The 27,818-nt window shown below is 36.4% G+C and overlaps 3 protein-coding genes across 4 annotated transcripts in view; 1 reads left to right on the top strand and 2 right to left on the bottom strand.

Annotated features, from left to right (window-relative positions):
* Positions 1 to 7,303: 7,303 nt before the first annotated feature.
* Positions 7,304 to 11,110, bottom strand: LOC137390110 (thioredoxin domain-containing protein 12-like). Of its 2 annotated transcripts, none has more exons than XM_068076365.1 (4): positions 10,964 to 11,110; positions 10,647 to 10,756; positions 9,759 to 9,963; positions 7,304 to 7,800 (listed from the first exon to the last, which is right to left on the bottom strand). In XM_068076365.1, exons 2-4 carry the CDS (start codon positions 10,747 to 10,749, stop codon positions 7,626 to 7,628), a joined length of 483 nt encoding a protein of 160 aa, XP_067932466.1. In that variant the 5' UTR covers positions 10,750 to 10,756; positions 10,964 to 11,110; the 3' UTR covers positions 7,304 to 7,625. The 2 variants fall into 2 exon arrangements, with proteins under 2 accessions (XP_067932466.1, XP_067932467.1); XM_068076366.1 differs by having other exon boundaries at positions 10,982 to 11,094.
* Positions 11,111 to 11,363: 253 nt separating this feature from the next.
* LOC137390697 (atrial natriuretic peptide receptor 1-like) lies at positions 11,364 to 25,914 on the top strand. Its single transcript, XM_068077020.1, is given in 18 exon segments — positions 11,364 to 11,367; positions 11,847 to 12,059; positions 12,599 to 12,822; positions 13,969 to 14,133; positions 15,042 to 15,215; positions 15,630 to 15,755; positions 16,383 to 16,572; positions 17,334 to 17,423; positions 18,424 to 18,550; positions 18,948 to 19,088; positions 19,242 to 19,365; positions 20,966 to 21,034; positions 21,273 to 21,432; positions 21,915 to 22,025; positions 22,593 to 22,770; positions 24,333 to 24,591; positions 25,101 to 25,356; positions 25,640 to 25,914. Coding segments are annotated over 18 exon segments (2,886 nt in total).
* Positions 25,896 to 27,818, bottom strand: part of LOC137390696 (zinc finger protein GLI2-like) — a 33,003-nt gene continuing 31,080 nt past the window's right edge. The window contains exon 20 of the mRNA XM_068077019.1: positions 25,896 to 26,455. Coding sequence (XP_067933120.1) covers positions 26,367 to 26,455 — 89 coding nt within the window. The 3' untranslated portion in view covers positions 25,896 to 26,366. The remainder of the gene's footprint in view (positions 26,456 to 27,818) is intronic.

Genomic DNA, 27,818 nt, shown 5'->3' with positions numbered 1-27,818 from the left:
TTGTAATATAGCACAAAAACCTGTGCATGTGTAATTATAATTGTAATATAGCACAAAAACTGGTGCATGTTTTATTATGATTGTAATATAGCACAAAAACCGGTGCATGTGTTGTTATAAATGTAATATAGCACAAAAACCGGTGCATGTGTTAGTATGGTTGTAATATAGCACAAAACCGGTGCATGTGTAATTATGATTGTAATATAGCACAAAAATCGGTGCATGTGTTATTATAATTGTAATATAGCACAAAAACTGGTGCATGTGCTATTATGATTGTAGTAGAGCACAAAAACTGGTGAATGTGTTATTATAATTGTAATCTAGCAAAAAAACTGGTGCATGTGTTATTATGTTAACTTCAACTTAACTTTAGCATTATTATTATTAACTTTATTAATTTTAATGTTATACTTACTTTTGCTCTTCGTAGTAAACTTTGGAAGATCTTGGAACGATGCATCCCATGCCGCTGCCTTGTTTTTAAAAGTTGCTGTGAAGAGTGAAAATTTAGAGTATCAACAGTCACTGAATGTTTGAGTAGAAATGTAGAAACTTCTAGAATATTATTTGATCAATATGCTGCTGTCTATACTCGAGAATGATATACATAGAAATGGTGAGATAGACGAGTGAGTTGTTATCACTCATGCAGCGAGTTTACACATTACGTCATATTTTATAATTGCCTCCAGTTCATGCTGCGTTAAAAATCAATTTTAGATTTTCTTCTAACCATAATGTTTGTGTTGTGTGTGACTCGTAATGAAACTGTTTCTTGTCAGATATACTAACAAGGTATATCTGAATTCAAAGTGTTCTATTTGGAATTCTCTGAATTTGGAAAATACTACAAGTTTGAGCGCAAAGCCCAGCAACTGTCTCTTTTTTGTTAACCATTTACAGTACAATATCACATGAGTGTTGTTTAAAATTCTGTTTGTTGTTTTATTAATGTAGTTTGGTATCCATTGTGAATGCATTTTTCTGATCTCAACTCGAGTTTGCATCAGCTTACGACGTGTACAAAAAATAAAGTGTATGATTAGGGCCCTCGCTATAAAATGCAACGTTTGTCGCCAGATGCTAAAAATAAAAATGCCGAGTCTTAAACAGTCATTTGTAAGACGTGCATTGATTTTTGACAAAACAGTATACCCAAGTTTTTTTATCCCGTACTAATATTTTGACAATATATTTCTAAGGACATGGTGTTCCTGGTAATTTCTCATACCTTGCTAACGACTTTCTAATAAATTAATGGTATTGCAGGGCAGGCCTGTGTGTCTTGTATTAATTGCGCAGTTGTCAAAGTTAAATGTTGATACAAAAACTCTATTTTTCCTGGTTCTGTAGAGGCACGAAGCACAGCGGAGCTGTCAGCTGCCTGGAACCGACCGATTCTTTCCTGGTATGCCCACGACGTAGAACTGGCAGATAAGTCCAAGTACCCAACTTTAGTACGGACATTTCCTCCTATCCACAAAACTGTAAAGCCTTTGATGAAATTGCTCTCTGTCTATAACTGGCATAAGATTGGTGAGTAGACGGTTAGATTTGAAATTATAGGAAACACGGCTATCATTTTTTCTTCCTTTTAAACAAATTAATTTGAACTAATTAAAATTAGAATTAATTAAAATGGCTAACAAAACTGATTATGATAATACTTGGCTGCCAGATTGGTGCGGTACTTTTAGGTTTTTTAGCAACTTGGCTTGTTTGGAAGATGCTAGTAAATTTGTCTGAAGATAAGTATCCTCTGTTGGATGTTCTTACTACCTACTAACTTGGTTTGTCTGTAAGAGAAAGATTTAATCAATAAGATTATCGCGCTTTAAAAACTGTAAAAAACAGCTTTCAAATACATAAATATTATTAAGACCTCAGCGATTGCGCTAGGTATTTGACTGGTAAACCTGTAAACATTGCATTATGTTGAACCATTTCTCTTGCTACGTTTTGGCACAAGGATAGCCGTTTTTTTGCAGCAAGCTCCCTTAGTATTGATCATCATGTAGCCATGTTCTGTTCTACAAGTATCTGTCGAAGGACAATTATGAGCTGGGCTACATTTGTTGAGCAGAGCTATATTTTCCAATTAATACAATCAAACAATAACTGTAAATTACATCAATTCAACCAGGGTCTAGTTAAGTTAGAATAAGTTACACCCACAGATATCTATCACTCACTCTAACGCTGATCCTGTATATGCCAAGCGTAAACTGCTCTAGACCGTCTCTAAGGTATGGTAATAATAAAAGACTTTTTTTATTGTCACTACTTTATGAAGTTAGTTTTTATATATAATTAGGATTTTAAATTGCTTTTTTCACGGTTTTACGTATTAAATGCATTTTTGTTGACGCTATATATAATTACTGTACTTAAAATATTCATTTTTATTTTTAGACTTGCTTGCAAATTAAACAAAAATCAGTGACTACTATTTACGATATTTGCTTCAATGTATGGCGGTTTCGACATATGCAACAAATACTGAAACCGATTCACTTAGTCTGTCAAGATTTGACTGTACGAGTCAATTTTAAATAAATATTAATTATAGGAAGGCCATGTTTAGCTACCTGGCTAATAGTTGTTAAGAGCCTTTATTATACGAGTCAAACATTTGCCTACTGCGTCATAAGACGCTCTCTTAATGATTTGCTGTCAGTCTACATAATAATAACAGATGATCACCATCGCTGTTGTAACTCTAATCATATGCTCTCAGCTTATTATTACTTCTGTTATTTCCCTATGATTTGTATATATTGCATGGAATACTCCAACCTTGGCTTCTTTTGATAAGCTGTAACTTTCCTGATCTGTATACGCATATATATATATATATGACGCATATGTATCTGTGACATATTACGACAGGTGTCATAATTGGAGAGGATGATGACTTTAATATTTGGTCTCTCTTAAGAACAGAGATAGATCAACGAGCCAGCATCAACTTATTGCACAAAACCTCCTGCGCGCACCAGTATATATCTAGCTGCCTCAGTGAGATGAAGGATCTCGCACGAGGTACTGCATGGAGACCTTCATTTTGAGTCAAGAGTTAATATTTACTCCTGTCACACAGTTCTGGCAGGTTTAGAGCATCAGAAATAGTTAGAGATGAGATCATGCCCGTGTCTTGCAGTCTAGGTGTAGATTATAGTTATATTTGAGGGTTGCACAGAAATGGTTAAAAGAAGAACTGTTTACTTAAAATGGAAACTTGGTTAGTGATTGCATTTAGGAGGATTGGAGTTAATGAAACAGTAAGGGCTAATCTCTAATACTTGCAGTCGAATTTATATTTAACACTTTGAACCATCGTCATATATATGGAAACAGGACCCTTCATCCGTGACCGTATTAATAACTTTTCATCAACTGTGAAATCACTTAATTGAAATCACTAAAAAATGCACCGTGGAAATACTCAATTCTTTTTGAATTGAATACATTTGCCAAGGGCTAAGCTTGTATAATTCATGGACAAAAATCAGATAGAGTAAATACTTATTTTTACACACTTTTTTTACAAAGGTGATGTTTTGGAGGTAGCTGGAAAACAATGGTTTCGGTACACTGAATCTGATAGAGTGTGTATATTTGCTGGGGAGAAGCTTTTTAGCTTTGTCTATTTTGGAGTTTTCAATACTTTATATTTCAATAAGTATGTTATTAAAAATTAAAGTTCTTTCAGCAGCCATTTTTCATTTGTCGGTCTGTTTGAAGCGCCCTCGATATTTTGGCAATATCTCAAGAATTTCTAAATTCCCATTTCTTTGAAACTTTAGAATTATACTAAAACATTAAAGAAAAAGTGAGCAGAATTCTGTAATCATAGTTAAACAGGATGCGGAGCAAAGCTACACAGCCGAGTTTTCTTCGGTGTAGGATTGAATGGAAAATTAACTCCTCGAATAATCTCTGGCCATGGTTTCAAAGTGTTAAACAGTTTTGATCAGCACCTACTGGTTGTTTGTTTGGAAAGCTGAGTGTTTTATACCAACAGAATTACAAGTATGGTTTGATATCCATGCTTATCTTGCTGGCCAATGATGGCTAACAATTTTAATGAATTCAGTTTGATCTGATCTGAAAACTAACTGAGATTCTCACCATATTCTCACATATTCATATAGCTGATCGAGGTTTAGGCGTATCCTTTGACCATTGTTTGCTCATAACATTTAACTACTGCCATATTGCATACATAATAATATCAATTTTTCTCCATAATGATACAATACATGCATACACGCGTACACAGTTTGTTTAACCATTGCAGTATTTCAGGCGCAAGTTTTTTCATAGTGTTTAATATATACATTCATACACAGTATACATACATACACCGTATACATACACAGTATACATACACTGTATACATACATACACAATATACATACACGGTATACATACACAACATACATACACAGTATACATACACAATATACATAAACGTTATACATACACAATATACATACACCGTATACATACACAATATACATACACAGTATACATAACAAGTGTACATACACAGTAAGCATACATACATGGTATACATGCATACACATTGTACATACATAAACAGTTAATTTATCCATTGCAATATTTATTATACCATTTCTATATTTCTCCATAGTGATTCTGCTTATGGTCCCGAGCTCACAGCTGTCTCTCTACATGAATCAGGCAGCACAGCTAGGCTACAACAATGAATATGTGCTACTCCACTACCATTGGATGGCAGGTATGACACAACCGAGGGAGTTATGGGACGGTCCAGTTGACGGACGCTGGCCAAACCTTCTTCTTATGAGCATCAGGCTGCCAGATGTCGAGCAGTATATGAAATTTGTTGAAGAGACGGTGAGATTGCCAAATGCACAAGTTACCCAGGGATGTGCCTTGCAAAATTTATATGTACTTAGTCATCTTCTGAATTGAGGATCTTACTTCACAACTAAGAACTGTCTGTTTTGGATGTTAAGGTTTCCATTCTACTCACCAGCTGGTTGAGTGCTCTTTTTGTCCACTCGCAACTATTTTTAATACTTTTGTCTTCCTTATTTCTTAAATACTGCTCCACCATGAATGTCGAACAGTTTTTGTGTTTGCATAATAGTTCTGTTTTTGTTTGTTGCTCAGTATCACATCTTAACTTTGCCCATTTGACTGACTATTGCTTCTAGATTGATACCAATGAACGATATTCCCGAGAGATTGGCACAGAGAACAAATGCACCAATCAGAGTAGTGCATTGGCCCAGTTGCTCACTGGCTACATGTCCGACACCCTAGTCTACTATGCCTACGCCAAGCAATATATGACCGAATATGGCAAAAGATGGGATGACTTTCGTTCCTGGACGGCTGACCTCAATGAGAACAACATGCAATACACAGGTTAGCTCCATTCCCTAATATGAACACAACTTGCAATACACATTAGCTCTATTCCCTAATACGAACACAACATGCAATACACAGGTTAGCTCCATTCCCTAATACGAACACAACATGCAATACACAGGTTAGCTCCATTCCCTAATACAAACACAACATGCAATACACAGGTTAGCTCCATTCCCTAATACGAACACTTCATGCAATACACAGGTTAGCTCCATTCCCTAATATGAACACAACATGCAATACACAGGTTAGCTCCATTCCCTAATACGAACACAACATGCAATACACAGGTTAGCTCCATTCCCTAATACAAACACAACATGCAATACACAGGTTAGCTCCATTCCCTAATACGAACACTTCATGCAATACACAGGTTAGCTCCATTCCCTAATACGAACACAACATGCAATACACAGGTTAGCTCCATTCCCTAATACGAACACAACATGCAATACACAGGTTAGCTTCATTCCCTAATATGAACACAACATGCAATACACATTAGCTCCATTCCCTAATAGGAACACAACATGCAATGCACATTAGCTCCATTCCCTAATACGAACACAACATGCAATACACAGGTTAGCTCTTTTCCCTAATACGAACACTTCATGCAATACACAGGTTAGCTCCATTCCCTAATACGAACACAACATGCAATACGCAGGTTAGCTCCATTCCCTAATACGAACACAACATGCAATACGCAGGTTAGCTCCATTCCCTAATACGAACACAACATGCAATACACAGGTTAGCTCCATTCCCTAATACGAACACAACATGCAATACACAGGTTAGCTCCATTCCCTAATACGAACACTTCATGCAATACACAGGTTAGCTCCATTCCCTAATATGAACACAACATGCAATACACAGGTTAGCTTCATTCCCTAATACGAACACGTGTGCTCTGCACTATTTTCTTATGCGTCTCCAGTTAGTCGGAGGGTTGGCAGGTTTAGAAGAGTTATGTTTGTTTAGTCTTTTGCAAACTTTAAATTGCCTTATCTATACTTTGTTTGAAGATATGCTAGTGTTGCAGTTAATTTCGACAACAAACCATTTGCTAACTATTTTTTGCTGATTGATACCTACGCTTTCTCCAAGACGATAATTATTTTAAACTGAGCTGCTTGAAGCGTCTTTTATTTTTTGATTGTCTACAGTCATGAATATCACAGAATCTCATTAAATATGAGATTCTGTGATAACGTTTTGCTTGTGTAGTTGTTCTCTCTCGTTGGAGTTTAGCGATCAAAATGATTAAAAACCACACAGGATTTATAAACTCGTAGATTACTGCTGTTTGCTCTGTTGAAACTATTGACCTCGCTTTACCTTCTCATAATACAGTACGGTGTCCCAAGGTGAAATGTGAAACTTGTACTAAATAGTCAGGCTAGAGCGCTTAGCCTGTACTCGGAAAGGATAGATTTGAGTGGCAGAAAGGTCATTAATGGTGTCAATAAAAGCATTCAATTCTGGCCCTTGTCGAGTACTAGGCAAGGTCAAATATATTGTTATTTTTATGCTGTTTATGAGGATGCTTTTCCTATCCTACCACAGACATTTTCAAACAACTTTTCAACATGGTGTACTCTAATTCCTTCGCTATGTTGCCAATCTGGACAATTATACCACTGCATTCACACCTATAAATGCATATTTGAAATATGCTAATGTAAATCTCAGCTTTTTTATCCGTTCGCTCATTCTTTGTTAAGTCATCCAAAAATATTTCAACTGGTATGCTGTCCAAGCTTTGCTGTATTTGCAATATTTTACTTTTTCCTAAACTTCCAGGATCTCAAGTCTGTATCTGACATAGCATAAATTGATTTGGCACGTAATCCTGTACCCTTGTACTTGCACTGGGTGTATTTAATGATAATAATCTATAAAAACAAGCACCGCATTACTCTGTATATCTTGAGATGCTACAAACTTTGGTGCGTATTGGTCAATTTCGCTTCATCAGAATGCTAGTGGCGGTGGATGCTTCTTCTTTTAACTTCTTTATCACTATGCTAGCGACTAATTCTTTATGGAATTTACCAAATCATATCTAAGTGGACCAGAGATCAGAATGCAGGGATTTGGCAGGTGGCTCTATTCTCATAATGCACCACCAAAGTGCCCGTATTTAGACTGGGAAGGCAATGGAACCTTTTTTCAGTTTACAGTTCTTTCTTGACTTCTTTTATTCCACGAGTCTGAGCGACACGGCGCATGGAGGAAAGTATAGCATCAGGTTGAGGGTAGTAGTATTTGTACTGCGCATTGCCTGACTCGTTGTACACGTCAGAGATGATCTCCCCGTTTGGGTTCATGAAAAATATTCTTGGAATATACCTGAAAAACAGAGTCTGTTCATCTGTCATACAAAACAGTGAAAGTGAATGTAGTTAGAATACATAAAATATCTCTGCAATGTGTTACTGACCATATTTCCAACTCAGTAATGAAGCAATTTTGCTGTATAATACCAGAATATACATCCAACCCGATAGTGAGATATGTCTTCTCTTCAATATTTGAATACAACTTTAACAACAAAATCATGCAAGTTGAACACATTACTGAAGATGTACGTGTAATCATAACAACTTTGTATCATGCTGTGTATGTAATCTACTAAAAATAATTTGAAACTACAAATCTCGGTTTGGAACCTTGAATCTGATTTTGAACATCTCAAGAATGTGTATCAGTAAAAAAGCTCTCATGTTAGAAAAAGAACAACAAGAATAAACAAAAACAAAAAACTTTAGAGTATGAATGTACCTTTTTGTCTGAACAAATATGCCATGGAGGAGATTCCCAAAATAAAAAACAATAAGTCACAGTATTGCATCAAGCCAGAACACACGGCGGAGTAGGAAATGCGAAGAGGTTATGCCTGCTTGTGAATGACCCCTCAACAAACCACAGGATAGTTGTACACTAACCAGCCAAAAACCTATTGTATACACTGCTTAAACCTTGATTAGCTAACAGCCACAAAATCGAAATTGGTTACTCCGTGTACAGTCATTAGCACCATGAAGGTTCAATAGATTTGTTGAGCAAAATCATACAGAATAACAGTAGCCTATGTCGTGTTGAACCTCTTTACTTAAAAGATAAGATACTTATATGATGCAGCACAATCGATCACAAGAAAACTTAAGTTATGTATGGCAGAGTCTAGGAAGGTAACGAGAGATAAAGATGGAGCAGATTTTGGTGGTAGTTAGTGCCAAGAGGCAGGTGTTTAGTTTTTCTGTGGTTGGTTAAGTAAGATACCAAAAGGACCTTGAGCATATGAGACCTTGAGCATATGAGACCTTGAGATAGCAAATGAGACCTTGTTACAAAAGTACACACCTGCCTGAGCCTGGTGGAAGGCTATGAACTGACTGAAAATTAACATGATGGGAGAAAGACAAGTTTTAATATTGGGATATAAACGAAAAACTCCTGATAAAACCTAAAAATACAGATATACATGTAGATAAGGGTAACAGTGCCAAACACACAACATTGATCATATATATTAACTCTGTGACTACCGATTTTATTTTTTACTGGGACATAATTAGAAATTCAATGAAACCTAATATTTACCAATGGCGCATGTAAATTGTCATACATGTAACCTTTTAATCATGTGATATATAAAAAATATTTTGATACCAAATTAATCAACACAAAACTTGACATAACTAGATGCAGCAACAGTGAGTATAGAAATGTTTACAATGTGATTAGAAAGGTTAAAAATGTCACAAATGCAAAATTCAACTTCTACTACTAGTTTGAGCGTTATTTCTATTATTGATATTATTCTGGTTGACAAAAGAATAATCACTACTACTATCAATCTAAAGAAACTCATCAGATTATCATGCATCTACTATTTGCTTCTATTTACGACTATATGTCTGAGGCGGTTAGTCAATTTTTTTGCGAAGAAGGTTGAAGTCGCGGTAAAATCTGAAGTTTTTTGCCAGTTTCCAATTAGCCAGCAAAATGTTTCTATTCGTTAAGTTTAGAATGTAATCTGTTTTCAGCTAAAGCTGCACCACGTGACTTGTGGCTATAAGCAAACGCTGTGACCAGCTATCCCACGCAGCAATCGGTACATAAGAAATTAAATTCCATGTTTGGGCGTCTTGTTCTGATGAGATATTTTGAAAAGATCATTTTAATGAGATGAGTAGCTGGTTAGCATATGTTTGTTTTAAATTTTGGTTTTAAAGCGGCTCTTCAGAACAAATGATGGCAAAGTAATATCATGTAACATGATCCTCATGAGTCATCTCTCTTACCCTCCATCTGGTGCATATTTCTTGTCTTTGGGCTCTTCGTCATCCAGGGTGTTCACCATAATAAACTTCTCACTCAGTTCTGCAATTTCGCTTGAATCGGCAAACCTCGGTTTCAGAGCTTTGCAGGCTCCACACCATGACTTGTGTATGATAAGCATAAGAGGCTTGTCTTCCGTGCGGGCTGTTTCCAACCCTTTATCTAAAGCTACAAGTGTAACACAGCTGCAGTTAGTTTTACTCGTTTTCCAACTTCATCAGTGAGTGAGCTGGCTGGTGTTGGGCGCATATCCTCCAATTTCCTATTTACTTAGCCAGGTGTTTTTATGTTGTGTTCATGTTAGACATTTGCAAACATTAAAATCCGATGTTTTTCATCTGATGTAGCAGCATTTTGTGTACTGCTGCCACTGCTATTTTGTGTACTGTTGCCACTGCTATTTTGTGTACTGCTGCCACTGCTATTTTGTGTACTGCTGCCACTGCTATTTTGTGTACTGCTGCCACTGCTATTTTGTGTACTGCTGCCACTGCTATTTTGTGTACTGCTGCCACTGCTATAGAACTAATCTCACTCATTTTGCTACATTATGTTGAGTGTTGTCTCTCCATTTCGATATGTACTTTATTTAGAGCACGATGTGAATGCTAGCTCTCTAATACTTCCGGTAGTCGTCAGTTAAAAACCCTTGATTTGCTCTTTACATTTTTCAGCTGCTATCATCTGATCAAAAGTAAGGCCATCACGGATTAATTAAAGGCATTGCATAATGTCTGTGAACAGAACTTGCACTAATAGGCAACCAACTACTCCATCACAGTCCAGTAAATTGGCAAAACTAAAGCTTCTGCTTGACTCTTGATGAGAAAGCTGTTCAATTGGATACTTACTCATCCATGCTATAGAATCTCCCCAGCCCCTTGCTAACTCATTGTCTGCGAGTGCCGTAGAAACTGTACAGAACACCATGAGTAGTGCCAGTCTCAACTCCATCCTGCTTCTAAAACATATGTATTTCTTGTACTCAGTATTCACCCGCTGACAAGCTTCAACAGTTACTAGTATAAGCTGCATTGCGCTTCATCATAGCCATTTACACCCATCAGTCAGTGCTCTAGTGTATTGCAGTGGTCTATAAACAGACTCAAGAAATGAATGCTATGAGAACAAGACTATTTGGTTCTTTATTCTGATAGTTTGTACTCACTTGTACTTGCTCACTTACTCTCTTCTGACTAGTCAACTAGTAGTAAGCTAGTGAGTATTGACTCAGTGTGTGTCAATACTGTTTAGCCAATTGAAATCAGCTGAGGCTAAGAATGGAGTCTATTGATTCAAGCTAGTTGTTCTACGTATGCAGGCAAAGCCACATATGCCTACGTATAAGCCCAACTGGGCGCTTATTTCTCCACTCATCACTGCTCAAGCGTAACTTTTCTCACCTGGACAGACAACTTCCTTGTGATTGACCATTATCCTTGATAGTACCAGAGAATTACCTGATTTATACAAATAAAGAAGCTACTGTTAGCTGGTAATCCAGTGTATGAAGACTAAATGTATATAGCATCAGCTGTCTATGTATGTGACATGCCTACATGTGTAGCATGAGTTAGTTCAGAGAAAGTAAGAATTGGCTGCAATAGACTTTAAAAGTTAGACTTCAAAAAGACTTCAAATCACCGCGGCACTACTTTAGTGTTCGTATGTATGCGTGTAAAATAACTTAGTCGTGCTACTTGTGTAGAACACCACTTTTAGTACACCTACTATAGAAAAATTGTCTGTACTTTCATTTGTTAGAAAGTTAACTGTTAACGGCATCTTTTATAACAAGTTAGGGTTACAGCGTTGTCTATTGTATTCGATAGTTTCTGTTTAGCTATATAGCACAAAATATATTTTACTATACCAATTATACTACTATTTATATTCTATAAATAGCACAAAACTACTTCTATAGAACTTTTTTAAATAAAAGTTCTTCATTGGCTCCCGCAGCAGCAGTTTTCTTTCAGAGTTCTGCATAAGCTAAGTTTTGTGTTATAATCTGCTGTAGGACATCAATTACGCATTGACATCTGTTGCAGGAAAGACTGGATTGCTCAAGTTTGATGAGAGGGGGGATCGAGAGACGGAGTACTCGGTGAAGCATTTTCAGGATGGCCGCTGGGAAGAAGTGGTCACGATAGAGTCAGACAACAACCAGTCTTACAGATTCTACAATTCACTCAAATGGCCAGGTTCTGACACTTGGCCGACAGATGACCCACCTTGTGGCTACGATGGCAAACAATGCTCAAGTAAGACCTTGATTTACTAGAAGTCTCTGATCTTCAAATATGGCGAAGCCTCTTAAATATAATATGTTAAATATAATGTGTTAATTATGCATTAGACAACTACTAATTGCTGATATTTCAATGGTTTATCAAATAAAATTTAAATGAAATAAATTCATGATGAAATTAGTTTAGTTAAGGTTTTCATTGAACAACTAAATGAACTGAATCAAACTCTTTGTATATAAAAATGAACAATTGGTCGACTTGGACAACTTTACCTATTTTCTCTACATTCTGATTGAAGATTTCCAGTATACAATACATTGCTAGTTGCAACTAGTTTATCAATATAATGTCTATACTTCATCAAATAAAACTAAATCACGCTCTGCACCAAAAGTTTTAACGAATTATAAACAAATCATTTAATAAAACTTTGATCAACACAATTATGTGTCATATGAACATACTCTTTCAAGTTATGTAAAACTACATTAGAAATATTAAACTGTTGATTTAGTAGTCTTTTTGTGAAAATAATAACTTGCCACTTTCAGATGTCTATGCTGCCGTTATACCAGTCGCTGCAGTGTTGGTTATTTCGTCTGCCTGTGTTGGCTGCTACCTTTACTACAAGCACAAGAAAAATGAAGAAGAAATATTTAAAAAGTCATGGGTGGTTGACAAGTCAGCCATAAAACTCATGAAGCAAACGGGAGGTCCTCAGACTCCAATCAATGAAAAGGCAGGACCACATCATAGAAAACGTCTCACACGGATGGTATGATTGGTCAGTTATTTGAGGCCTCACAGATTTCACGCTCCTTTCTGTGGTCATACCTTATTGCCTTATACTGTGAAACCTCTATTTGAATGCCACCTCTAATAGAACGCCACTATAGAAGAATGGTTGAAAAATACAATGCCACCCTTTAATTGAACGCAACCTCTATTGCCCCCCATTTTGACATTTTTTGATCTTTACAAACCTGTTAAAGAAAGTGATCAGGAGAAAAGTGTCCACAAAATAGTATTGATAATGACCCGATTACATCAATAGCAAATAGTTTTTTTGGTGTGGCTGTGGTGGCTGCCTTGATTTTAGTGACGGTGTACCTGAGAAAATCCATCGTCACAATCAACAGAACTACACTCTGATTCAAAGTCGCTAAGGTCTAAATCATATACATTGTTTTCACATTCATCCATAAAGAGGTTTACATTCTCACCTGAAGATTTTATAACATTTTGATAAATGATGAGAATACTCTTCAGGAACACCTTACGACATAATAGCATCCATTGCTATAGCATATTCTAACTTTAAAAATGTAAAAACTTCTTTGAAAATTAAAAACCATATGTTCATTTCCAACTTCAAAGCTTTACTTCTTTTCTTTTAAAGCTTTGAAGTCGACATTATCGAAATCTAATATTTTATAAACAAAGTATTTCCTTGTTTGACTTATTGTGATACTTCGACATATATGAAAAAAGTTTTAAAAAAGATGCTAAGGCAGGTGGCATTAATGTCGATTCGGCCGAAGGAGAGTGTAAAATATAGGCGACATTAGCATCACCTGTCAATGGGCTAAATTTATTTTTTCAAAAATCTGACAAGCTAGTCGAAAAATAGAGCGCCACCTTTTATTTGAACTTAACCTCTAATCAAACACCACTATTATAGGGGAGGGTTGAGAACTTCAGCGCTATGGCATTCAAATAGAGGTTTTATGGTAACAGGCTGTCACCTACACTGTTTAAAAAACAAGCTCAGCCTCTAACCTAATTTAGTTTGGCATATAAAATAGTTATTCAATATATCGAGTCCTTTCAAGTTTATGCAACTAGATTATTTGTAGTAATGACCCACTTTGTATGTCTATGGACTGCATAAACATGTGTAACTCGGTCTACTATGATTTAGGCAACAAGGTTTTCCAACACTATTACACTTGGCTCCACTTGGAGTTTTGACCAAAACCAGCTTCACGTACATGACATCGCTCAGTACAACTCAGAGATAGTTGTCGTAAAACGCCTTAATCGACAGTTCAAGATGGACCGAGAGACTCTGCAAGACCTGCAGACGGTATGACTGTATTTATGGTATACAAACTTATTTTTTCTTCTGGCATGTTATTGCCTTTGACTAGAGCCCAAGATGCACGCTAGACATTTAAAAGCCATTGTTCACTTCATGAAACGATTTTAGACCTATGTTTCAATCTTATATGCAAACAGTAAACCGCCAGTCAATTTGAGTGCGCCTATAATAACCGCCAGCAATCCATCAGCGGTGGTTGTAGCACTTTGATTGGTTGATCAATTGACCAATAGCTACTAATTGCTGATATTTCAATGGTTTATCAAATAAAATTTAAATGAAATAAATTCATGATGAAATTAGTTTAGTTAAAGGTTTTCATTGAACAGCTAAATGAACTGAATCAAACTCTTTGTATATAAAAATGAACAATTGCTCACCTGAGACAGCTTTACCAGCTATCAAGCAGGTTGATTTTTTGCGATTACTTCGATTCGATTTATTAGAGTTGTAGGACATTTTGTTAGTTGTCTCCTACTTTGGTAAGTTGATGGAAACAGATATAACATGTGTTAGTTTGTCTGTTTCATAATGATTTCTCTAACCCTAGCCTTGCACATCATAAATTACTTATCTAAACGAGTGAGTCAAATAAAACCTTATGCAATTTTTTTCGAGAGATTTGACTAAAAAAAATTTTCAACTCATATTTTGCAAACCTGTCTTTTGCTTAAAGGCAGGCCTTATCGATCTGCTCTAGTGAAATTATTATTGTAGTCTTTTGCTTCATTTTCACTAGCCCTTTGAAACTGTCTCTGTCATACAATGATTGATGGTTAGGCATGGCTGTCTTTGTCACTCCTTGGCAGGTCCTTGCAGGTCCTTGCAGCAGCAACATCAAATAACTTCGAAACTACTCGCATGATTTTATTGGCTGGATGTTTGCCTTGCAGCTTTACACAATCAAAGATTCGCATATCAATAGTTTTATTGGTGCCACGGTTGATCCCAACCCTGTACTTCTTATGAGCTACTGTGAGAAGGGAAGCCTGAGCGATATCCTTGAAGATGATGACATCAAACTGGATGCCATGTTTATCTTGTCCTTCCTCTCTGACATAGCCAGGGTAAATAGAAAAAAGTGTTTAGACTTATTTGCGTGATTCTCATGGTGAGCTCGTTCTTTGTTTTGTAGAATGTTTTGCTCTATTCAATATTTTGTTGTTTTTTATTATATTTATATATATTTATATTTCAATTGCTGTTTTATATTTATTGCTCAACGATTCTTGTTTATCATTTATGTCAGAAGTGACATTTATGGATGGTTTTTATTGAATGCGATAGCACAATAGTGGAGCTAGTCTATTACGTCCCTTCCAAAAGGGCTCTACTCCATAAGCAGAAAATCATCAGTTGTTAAGTCTGAAATTCGGCCTATTTTTTGGATCATGTGATAGTTGCGAGTTTGGAGTGTTCACTGGTAGACCGATCATCTTTGCTTATAAGTTGTGTATTTTAGAAATCATTTGAATTTTCAGGGCATGCACTATCTACATAGGTCTTCTATTGGGTCCCATGGCAATCTCAAATCTACCAACTGTCTCGTCGATAGTCGCTGGGTTGTTAAGATAACAGATCTAGGACTAGTCTGCCAAGGCGGCAAGGTCAGCGGCGGAGGGGAAGGCTCTACCTCTGTTGATGACTATTTTAAAGGTCTGCAATGCGCATGGCTTTATTGTAATGTCTAATACTGCACTACAATATGTAGAGCTACATTGCAATGCCTGGGTCACTTACCGTAGCTGTTAATCATTAACTACACTAGATGGGATGTGCACACTGTCTACATATTACTGGCTCAAAGGATTAAATTATGGAATTACCTCCTCTACCCTATATATTAGTGTCTACCGCTATTAATATGGATTCCGTGGAAAGTAAGTGCATTGTGTCATTTTTTGGCTCAATTGTTTTTGCATTTTGTCCACCACAGTTATCATTGGCCTTTATAGTACACGGCAAATGCTTGAGCCAGATACAGTTTTAGTTAGCTCAGCAACAATGACCTTGCGGGTACATTGGTCTAACCTCTACCTACATTGACGCACACTTGGCTGTTCGAATTTGTAATAAATGTACGAGCTCTGATGCAAAATGTTCTCGAATTTCTTGTTCCGATTTCGAATTGTTTGGGTTTAGAATCGTTTGAGTACTGAGTTTCCACTGTACATAGTTGTAAAACCTAAATATACATTGGAATTTATTCATTGTCATTTTACTGACTTGCAGAGATTATCGATACATACATATTTTTTTAAGGCCTGTTGTGGACAGCCCCGGAGTTGCTGCGAATGCACAGAGCTAAAGCTAAAGGCACCCAAGAAGGGGATATATATAGCTTTGCTATTATAGTTCAAGAAATTATTACTAGGAACAAGCCATTTCACAACAATGTTGGATATAATGGAAACAGCTACAAAGGTCTCTCCAACTGATACCATGATATATAGTCATGTGCATCTTGGGCTAAAAACAACCTATTCCGTAGCAACTTGTTCATTTGGGTCTTTAGTGGCTGCACATCTAAACTGTTGCTAGAAATTTAACATTTTGTAGCGGTGTTGAACATCGTATTGTTAGAAGAAGCTCTGCTGCTGGCAGACCATGGATACGGTTGTGGGTGATTTTTATAATAACATACTTGGCAGAATTTTATCTCTAACCTATTCATGAACACTCTTAAATATGTTTAAATGGTTTTTAATTAAATTAAACTAAAGATGATTGTAGTAAAATAATCTTTTAATTTACAACAAAATCTTCCAAAGTGCTTTAGATGGATCTACGGTTCTGTGTCACACAGCCTGTTAGTTGTACAAACAAGTAAGACAACCAATATGATCTATTTTCTGATACTGAATCAATAATATATCTTTAGCATTGCCTCTCAGTAACATGACCTTTTATGCAATTACGAAACAAGCGGATCGGGAGGGCATAGTCTTGTAACCTTGACATTGCAATGTTACAAACAGACATTGGCTGATCTGCTTCTGAAATAAACATTTTAAAAACTAACAATTTAAAGCGAGCACATAGTAGAAAGGTCTGATTGGTCATCGCTCCTTGATTTGTTTTTTCCCTAATGATAAGAGCCAAATGAACAATACCACAACAGTACATGATCTTTGAAATATCAGCACAGTATGTCAGCTGATTAATATTTTGGCCATTTGTTGCAGATATAATAGAGATGGTTGAGGCTGGAGCCAGCAACGGTCACATATGCAGACCTTTGGTTTTTAAGGATGCAAAGGATGCCTACCCTAACTGTATGTTAGCTTTACTCTTAATTCAATAGGTCATTTTAAAAGATTACAGTAGAAGACTCATTCTATATGATGAATACATAGCATAATACTGTGTGAAGTTGTGTTCTATAACAGACACACACGGAGGGTGCTCACAGTTCTCATGACAATGCGAAAAGATATCTGTTTACTAGAGTGTTTTGTTTTTAATACAGTTAATGAAGATCTGTTTTAGACCAGCTGATCAATATATCATTGCAGGGAGGGGAAGTATCAACCTTCAACTTGAGACACTCACATGATAATGTCCTTGTGGTTTGAATTATGTAACAATACTAAAAAAATATTTGATAAAATGAGGTATCTTTGTGTGCATTGTAAGTGCCTTGTCAGGTGAATTGACTATAAAAATTTACAGCTTATGTTATGATTGTTATATGCACTGCTCAGTTTTTGTATGCGGAAATGACTTGCTCACTTCCTTGTTTGGTAAATAATATAATAGATAATAGATGCTGCCAGCAGAGCGTAATAAGCTTTCACTCATACTAATTTTATCTCCACACACCTTATTTGCTTTTTCATCGGTTCGTCTCACCCTGTTATACAGACTGGCATTTTTTGCATCTGTTAATAGTAACCAGAATCCAGCAGCAAATTTTTACATAAGCTAGTTAATCAGCCCAGGGACTCAAATGCTGGCAGCCCATAATTCTCTCCATAAACAGCATAGTTATCTACACCTGCTATAGTAACTGAACAAACCCTCATATAGCAACAAGGCACTGCGGAGAACAGTCATGTGCACCTTCTTTGAATGGAATGCAAAAGTTGGAGTTGTGATCTCATTAAAAAACTGCTAATAATTCTGGACTGGTTGCCTTAGTGTTTATGTTTGAAAATCTGACTGTCTGACAAACCTCTTGCAATGTTGCGCCTTCTACAGTTATGCAATAGTTAAAAATGCTTGTGGGCTGCTAACCCGTGTCTTCATTTCTTTCGCATTTAGTTTCTTGTGCAGGTCCTGTCTGGCCAAACAAATACTCCAAGCTGGAGGAGCTAATGAGAACTTGCTGGGATGAGGATGCTGATGTTAGACTCAGTTTTATAGTCATAAAACGGAAACTAAAAATAATCAATGACGGAAGGTGATGCTCTCAGATCAATTTAGATTGCTGCTCATTGTTATTTTTAGCAATAGTTCGAACAATGATATTTTTGTGTTCGCCAGCAATTGCTAACTTTCCCATAATCAGTTTTTCTTAAGTCATAAATACAATTATTTTTGCTATAAATCTTCAACTCTTTTTGTTGACCGTGTTAAGTATTGGTGCTTTATAGAAACAAGGTATGTAAAGAAAAACTTCATTTTTTAAAAGTGTTGCTTTTTAAAGCTTGCTTAAACAATTTCATCAAATTTTATGCCATCGAATTGGTGTTCTGCTATAGTTTTAGGATTAGACCGCAGTAATGTTTTAGACGGCTAGATTCTTTTGTAAATGTTTCCAGCCAAATTTACTCGCATATTATGCTGTTCTTGTACAGAAAAACCATGCTTGTGGATCATATGATAAAGCTAATGGAGAAATACACAGATAATCTAGAAGAGCTTGTTGTTGAGCGGACTGATGAGCTCGAGCAGGAAAAGTTGAAAACGGAGACCCTTTTAAATAGCATGTTGCCGAGGTAACAGGTTTTTTTATGTTTTTTTTTCGCTTGAGCATAAAATTATCTGCACAACCACATTGCGTACTACTTGACTTGCAGTGTATACTTTCAGTCATAGCTACAAGGAGCCATTTCTTCTCATGCCCTTTTATTTCCTCCAATATGTTACAGGCAAGTGGCCAACAAACTTAAAATTGGCCTTTCCGTTCCACCAGAAAGCTTTGATGCGGTCTCCATATTTTTCTCAGACATTGTTGGTTTTACAACTATAGCTTCAAATAGCCAGCCACTTCAGGTAGGCTTATTTACAAGTTTAACCTCGCAGGTGCTCAATTCGTATGTTGTTAACAGAAAGTCTAAAGAGGTCTTTAGCGACATATTTCATAAAACATTGTAAGAATTCAAACCATGATGGTTCAACAAATTTAATTCAACAACAAATTCAACAAATGAGCAGCAAATTTAATCGCAAATGATCACAAATTAAATAGACTGATCTTCAGCTTGTCAAAAAATTTTATAGTGACAGCTACCGCTGTCAGATATTTGACAGCGGTAACTTACAAATATCTGACAGTTACCGCTGTCAGATATCTGACAGTTACCGCTGTCAGATATCTGACAGTTACCGCTCTCAGATATCTGACAGTTACCGCTCTCAAATATGTGAGAGCGGTAACTGTCAGATATATTTCAGTTACCGCTGTCAGATATCTTTTCATTTTCTCTGTTTTTAGCACATGCATGTATATACTCATAATTTGGTAAACGTTGAATGATTATTGTTCAGTTCACATTGCAATTTCTCAGTTTATGGTTACGAGTAGTAATCCCAAATGTTCACAGAAGTGTTCTACTTAGGCCAAGAATTCTAAGTATTAATCAAGCAATCTTCTTGATCTCTATCATGAATATATTAATAATCGTGATAATTCAACATTTTTAGTTTCCTATAAAAGAGTAATATTGACCTAGTGTCCCAGCTGATGTTGTGTAGTTACCAACAACAGCATGCTATGATAGCATAGGAAGTGTCTCTGAGTACTTCCCATATTTATTCCTTGACTAAACTGTATGTACCAAAGCACTGGTTTGGTTCACATCTTAAAAAGCTGGGTTTTTCCTGTCATAGTAGTCAGACTCCTTATTTACATACTGTAGAAATAAGTCATGGAAAAAAAATATATAAGTGATTTCACAAGGGCTACGTCAATTCTATAAACTAAATGTTTTTTCTGCCATTCAGCAACTCAAAAACTACAAGCATCAAGGGTTGAGATGCTGCCAAAACAGCTGATTTATTGCCAGCATCAGCCAGAATATAAAGATAATAATTGTCTTAGACTATCCAGTTGCTAACTTGTGCACCTCTAGCTGCCATCTCTAACAGTTAGAACGTTAGCAAACTAAAGTATTCTTATTGACTGATTGGCAGTTGTGTCAGAGTTCTATTATTATATTGTAATGTTATTCTCATCATGCTGCAATCTTTAATGGTCATCATTTTGTGGATTCACAGCTCTGGTTTATAAAAATAGCTCCGAATTTATTCTACTTCAGAAATCTAGGCTAGAAGAAAAAAGTTGTCTTCCTTTGAGGGCAAACAACTCTAGCAAATAAAATCAATTGTTCTAGCTTTTCCTTGAAGTTGTGTCACTCTACAAAAAAAGTTTCCTGCAGAATCACTAAGAATTCTAAACAGTAAGGAGTAAAATAACATTTTGACTGGTTTGTAACTTGCTTCGTTTATGAGTTGTATCACTGTGAACCTCCATAGACCTGATATTTTTTGCTCATGCCTACCTAGTATTAGGAGAGACTGAGGCAATTAGAGCAAGCGAGATGATAAGCATTCTAATGCTCTGAGAGTTTGCCTCTTTTTGCATTCTTTTTAGATAGTGGCCATGTTGAACAAGCTCTACACACTCTTTGATGAGATTATAGGCTCTTATGAAGTGTATAAGGTATGGCTGATACCCCGTCTCTTGTTTGCTACTTCTATGTATTTATGGCTGTGTGTTTTTCTGTGAAAAATTGTTGTAGTCTCGATAGCTTGCAGTGTTTGTATAAACGAGACAAAACGTATGTAGACTACCTTCATAATGTCGTATTGTCATTTAGTTTGTTCCCTCTAGGTTATGTCGATTACTTATCTCTGCAAATTTCTGTATGCTAGCCACTAGCTTACAATGTTCTGTACAGGTGGAGACAATTGGTGATGCCTATATGGTGTGCAGCGGGCTCCCTGACAGGATCGACTATCATGCTACCGAGATAGCTTGCATGGCCCTTGACTTCCTTGAAGCTGTAAATGGATTTGTTATTGATCATTTGCCAGAGACCCAACTCAAACTGAGAGTTGGTGGGTGGACCATACTATATACATTAGAGATGATATCATGTCATACAAAGTATCCAAGTCATAATTCAGCAATTTTGTTGATTTTGATGTCAAATCTCAAAGGCTTATTTTTTAATCAGTTGTATCAAGATAAAAACATAAAAACAAAGTTAACCATTAGTTCATGGCAAACAGTAATAAGCTAACATTAAGCTAGCATTGATCATCTCCATTATTGCATAATACTTAAATCGGCTTCAAATTCTCTAGACGAACATCCAGGGTATAAAGTGGCTTAAGTGATTATATCATGTCTCTTATTTTTTATTGATATACTTTTCTTATGTGATTCGGTGTGAAGATCAGATATGCGGCAATCTGAAAGTACCTAATTAATATTATCTTAGTCTAAATGGCTGAGTTTTTAAACTGAAGATTTTTTAGCGTCAACAAGCATGTCCTTGCAGTTTGCGCAACTAAAATTAATGCGGTAATTATTACAGGTTTGCACACTGGCCCCTGTGTTGCTGGAGTTGTTGGTACAGCAATGCCGAGATATTGTCTCTTTGGTGACACGGTTAACATGGCAAGTCGCATGGAGTCGACGAGTGAAGGTAGATAGTTATGCTATGTTACCTTCACTTCATTGTTTTGCTATTACGAGTTAACAGAGTAAACGGTTAACAGTTGCTCAGCATATATAAAATATGACAAGTCGAGAAAGAGTCAATCTCAATGATAAACTATGTGAAGATATTATTCACTTCTGCAAGTTCTACTGTTCAAATTTCTATGGCATTTTGGTGCTATAATATCAAACCTTATCTTGGTAACTGGCTCTTCAATCACTTAAAACTAAAAAAACTACAAAACATTTACATTTTTGTAACGCGGTATTCACTCATTAATAGTCTATTGTTGTGCATGTATGTTTTCTAATCAAAATAGATTATAGCTTGTGGATGATAGCGGACCGTGACATACCACATTGTCTGACCGTTTTTTATTCCTTCATAACTTAATAGATCTAATGTTGAATACGCGTCAAATCCTGGGGATAATTTGGTTATGTAGTTATTTGCTCATTATTTGTAGCCTTAGGATATTGGGCTATCTAGTTATGATAGCCCAGGGTACTTTGGGTGCAGTTCCTAAGGCAACTGTCTGTTTTTCCTTGCTAGCGCTAAAAATACAGTGCAGTTCAGCTATGCACGCTGAGCTGCTGCGACAGGAGCAAAAGTTCACTATTCAGAAAAGAGGAGAGATTGATGTAAAAGGAAAAGGCAAGCAGGTGACCTATTGGCTTCTTGGCACAGTGGGTGGCCATAAGAGAAGGAAGGATCTACATATTCCAAATAGGTTGGTAAGGATGTCATTACGCAGTTGTGTGATGACATAAGCAAAAACTAAAGTCATAATTTGCTTACAGACACGCTACATCTTCTTAATGGTTAATGATCTCCTTCGTGTAGAATGAAACAACGTTTAAATAACTATTTTGTCCAAGTAATTTTTAAGCTAACAATAATCTCTATTTTATGACTTTTGTATGACATGTATATATTTTTAGCTTTTGGCTGCAGGCGATATACTAGCCTGGCCTTACCCCCACCCCCTAGGAAGAAGAAAATATCTCCCGCCTCTGCTGCGACTATAACTAGTATTATTTGACAATAAGTACATCTCTGCATAACGCTGTACCATTAGTGTTAACTCTTTTACTACCGAATCACTTTATTTATTACAAATTTATTTTTTCTATTCACACAATATTGACATAACGTTACTAATTTTGTATTAACTTGAGAAAGAATGAAAATATCCACTTAATTTAAAAAACAGGTTGTTTAAAAGAAGATACTTTATTAAGAAATAAAAATCTTAAACTAACTTCATTTAAAAACGGTAAAAAGTTTAAAAATTTTACTAACAATACTTTGCCAGCGATTTCGATAGTCGTATTTTGACTGTCGCCTTAATATTCAGTTACTATTACAATTTTTCACATGAAATACATGCACTAAAAGCGTCAAAATCACTTGATATAGAGTTACTGGAGTCCCAACGGCTAAGAATGTTAGAAGCTTCTACAGATTAAACGATCGCAGTATTCTTTTTTGTTCGTGTTTTTTCCGCGATGAACTTTCTGTTTGATAATCAGTGAGCCACTAGTGAGAGGCCTGCTGATCAGTCTATATCGTTAGCAACAAGCTTGTTTTCATAGAGACCAAATCTTATTGGTCTGTCTGAAGCGAATGATGAGTAATCATAGATAAACTAACGCACTGTCTAAAAGCCGATGTATCGACTTCCGGCTACAGTGAGAAGGGAACCCGAGCCGATAAATCAGCTTGCGGTAGTGAAAGAGTTGAAGAAAAAAACTATATAGACCAACTTACAATGAAGAACACCTTTATTAACTATAAGTGAAAAGATGTAATACTTCATATTCCAAACTCTTGCTCTGTTTGCGGCACACATGCTCAGTGCAAACAAACCCCTACACTACAGGACAAATTCTTCCTCCAAACACTCTGACAATGCGAGTGCCACCGCCCCTTAATGTAGTGAAGGTACAATCACACTTTGTTTTAGGACAGTCAAAAACTCAAAATGTAAAAATGCATGTTCCCAAGGTCAAATACGCCTCCCTTGATGGGCCTTGCGCCTCCCTGGAGGGGGGCACTATTTGAGAAGCACTGCCTTAGACCAGATGCTTAAACGTATATAACTTGTGGTTGCTCACTTTTTCCAGAGCTAATAAAAATATACTATAGTAACCTAACTTTTGGATAAATAGATGTTTAGTTGGATAATAGCTATTTTCATGTTCTCTCTCTCTCTCTCGAGAAAACTCATTGCATTCATTTTTTTCTTCATAAGTTACATATGCAATTGCTGGCATTTCATTTTAATTCTAGTGACAGCGCACCAAGCAGCAGCACCGTCGTACAGGTAGATGACATCGAGCCAGACGACTCTATATCGAATGCTCCACGTAGGGGCAGTGACATGTCTGGCTACACGGATGGTAACGCTTATGTCCTACTTGATCTGCCAGATATGACTAAAAATGGTTTGTTGCACCCTGAACCTAACCGTCCACACATGTCCGACAGTATCAGGAGTCTAGGGGATGTTACAGTCGACAGAAGGAGCAGTAATGGGTCTGCCAGACAGGTTGGACTTGAGTTCTTGTGTAAACTACTAAACTTTGAACTATTTAAACTAGTGTTGAACTAATAATATTGAAGTGTGACCAAGGATTGGGTTACTGCTGTAAGAATTTGTAAGTTCCTGAGGTTAAGTATAGAGATTGTAGTATATATAGTAGATTTAAGAACCAAACCAGTTGGAAAACTGTGTATATACTAATAAAATTAAATGGCTTTAGAATAAACCATTAACTTAGCACCATTTCATGATGTTGAACGTGGTAGGCGAGCATTAGCAATGAATAGCAAATAAAAAGCAATCACAGACAAGTATGAAATAGGTTTTCCTATGCTCATTGCTCTCAATTTCATCATTTCACCAATTTGATCTGAAAGGCATCTTAAGCAACTTTATTTATATGTAGCGCGCGCGCACACACACCACCACCTTACTCCACATACTCAGATTGTCAATATTTATAACATTTGTATGATGGCATAGGCTCAGTGCGCGAGTGTTTTTTCTCTTAGCAGGATGTCTCGAGTGCATCCCCTAGCCTTGATATAGATTTCAACAGTAATGAGAAGGTTAAGAAATCTGAAAGAAAGGCACGAACAAGCTCAGAGACAGACCAAAAGCGTCATAAACCATCTCGTAAAAGCAGTTTTCAGCACGCTAAAACCGCACTCATGCAACGAACGGAGAGAATTCGGAAGAAGTCTATTGGAAAAGTACAGCCACTGCAAGATTCCCTAGTAGAGATGTCCATGCAGGATGATTCCACTGATGGTAAGTTTCCTTCTTATATTATGCCAGTTCTCATGCTTTTTAATGATTATTACTGCATTCTAACAAACTCTCATGACTGGCCCGTTGATTAATAAAAATCTAAACCTGGTAACAAACACTGACATCTCATTGGCAATACTATCATCATACAGCATGCCCAATTTACGTGTGTATAACAATTACCTGCCGTACTAATCTGTTTGAAAATATGCAATATCTAAAGCTAGTAAAATAAAACTTTAGTTGTGCCAATGGGCCCGGATTTTATGTTTGCATTCTTTAGATTACTATGTTAGTGGAAATGGCTCTGGGGTAGCGGCATTTCTGAAAACGGGAAGACCTTCGAGCCCTTCCAACAAAAGACATTCCATGGGAGTAATTCTAGATACATTTCCTCTTCCGCATACCGACCGAGCCAGATTTTCACCACAGAGTGATAGTGGAAAAAGAAGCAGAAACAAGAACCAGAATGGGAAGGTGAATGTTGCCTTTTCGTTGGAAGTGCCCGACATTAGGATTAAAGACTATGTTGAATCTGATGAAGAAAGCAGTATCTGATCATGTAGAATTGCGCAACCTCGGTAGACAGATCTCTTGTTATAAGCAATATCATATCATTATGACTGACAATCAAAAATATCTATTTATTGTTTGCAACCAGCTATACATGATGATGTATGTGAGCATTTGAAACTTGTGGTTAGTAACAATAGTGAAAATAACCAAAGAATTAAAAAAATATAAATATTGCAAAATACTGATAAAAAATTGGTCAATTTTCCTAGAGGTTTCAAGAAGAATGCCTGTCTTATAAGATGATTTGTCAACAAAAACAAATGGTTATAAGTAAATAATTTTGCTGCACCAGCGACTATAGAACAAATGTGATTGTCTTACAATATCAAAAAGGCTAATTAGCATAATACTGTGCATGATTACCAAAAATTTGTAACAATTGTAAGTTGCCAATATAGAATGAGTGGGTTAAATCTGAGTTGGCAAGCCAAAGTTTATTGACTGTGGAGATACTTGTTTTCCTCCGGAAACTGAGAAAGAGCATTGCTCATATTATTGATGACCATATTTCCTGAGCTGTTAGCTGGAAGTAGGAAATATACAGACAATGCAGTAGAGCGATACTTTGAAAAGGTTAACATTATCAAACAAAGGTAAGAGATTTAACTGATTTGCAAATACTTGATAAGTGTGGAGAATCTGTAGCTTCATACTGCTTTCAATTACAGATGCGTGTAATTTTACGAAAGTGTTTCATCACACAATTACCATAATGAGAAGGTATGCATGCATCTATTATTACTTTTCTTAACTATGGTTGGGAATAGACAATTCTATCCATCTAAAAAAGTACTATAGTAGGTGCTCCTATAATGTACACCTATAACGTAAATTTCAGACAGCGCCAAAAATTTATGTGAAGTTTTTGTTTCCTACTACATAAAAAATTCCATTCAACGTAAAGTGTCAAGTCGGGTGAGTTCTCAAATTCGAATTGAACGTTAATCTATCTCACCACACTTGCGAAAAAAAAAAACGATGTGCGTATAGTGTTATACCTATTACCGTACTTTTCGGACTATAAACCGCACCCCTATAGAAGCCGCATCTGCTTTATTTTCCAAAAAAAGATAATAAAACAATACATAGGCCGCACCTTTGTATAGGCCCCAGGACGGTGCTTTTTAACGCGGCAGCAACTTTGCTGTTTAAAACGGAACAGTGCCTAACGGCAGTGTTTTGTATTAATCGACGCTTTTTAACCTAGTGCTTAACGGAACAGTACCGTTAGGCATTGTTACGTATTTTCTTTCACCGCTAGAGGCGCACTAACCGGAGATTCTGGTTAATGCGCCCTAGCGTGAAAAGCCGCAGATTACCTGCACCCTTATATATCATCAGAAAAAAGTAGCGGCTAATAGTCCGAATAGTACGGTATATATACAACTTTTGCAAAAATCTAGTTTGTCGTATAGATCGCCAGGTGTGTTGACAAAATAGAGAATAAGGTAGTCTCGCATTGTTCATAAATACAAAAGCGATCGATTGGTGCAGATGTTACAGCTTCAGTCCACCAATTTAAATGTCACGAGTTGGAAGTATCGTCGAAAGTTCTCTTTTATCCCAACCTTGACCCCTGGATATTCATACGTTGATAAACAACGTATGAATAGTACCGCTTATTGTAAAATATTTTGTTGCTTTGTTGTAGATGAATAAAATATTCGTTATCAGTTTTATTTTGCAGAATAAGCTGTTTGAAAAAATAAGCAAATCGTTGTAAATGAATGCCAAAGATGTGCGCTTCCCATCAAGTTATTGTAAAATTACCGCAATCATGGCAACCAGTGAGATTTATCATTAAAAGGAGAAAAGTTGTCAATGCAAACTAATATTGCTGCAGTTACGATACAGTCCTCAAACTAAAAAAGTCAAGTCAAGTTTTT

The sequence above is a fragment of the Watersipora subatra genome, chromosome 3 (genome assembly GCF_963576615.1).
Source record: "Watersipora subatra chromosome 3, tzWatSuba1.1, whole genome shotgun sequence".
NCBI lineage: Eukaryota > Metazoa > Bryozoa > Gymnolaemata > Cheilostomatida > Watersiporidae > Watersipora > Watersipora subatra.
This window is presented reverse-complemented; position numbering and strand designations above follow the sequence as displayed.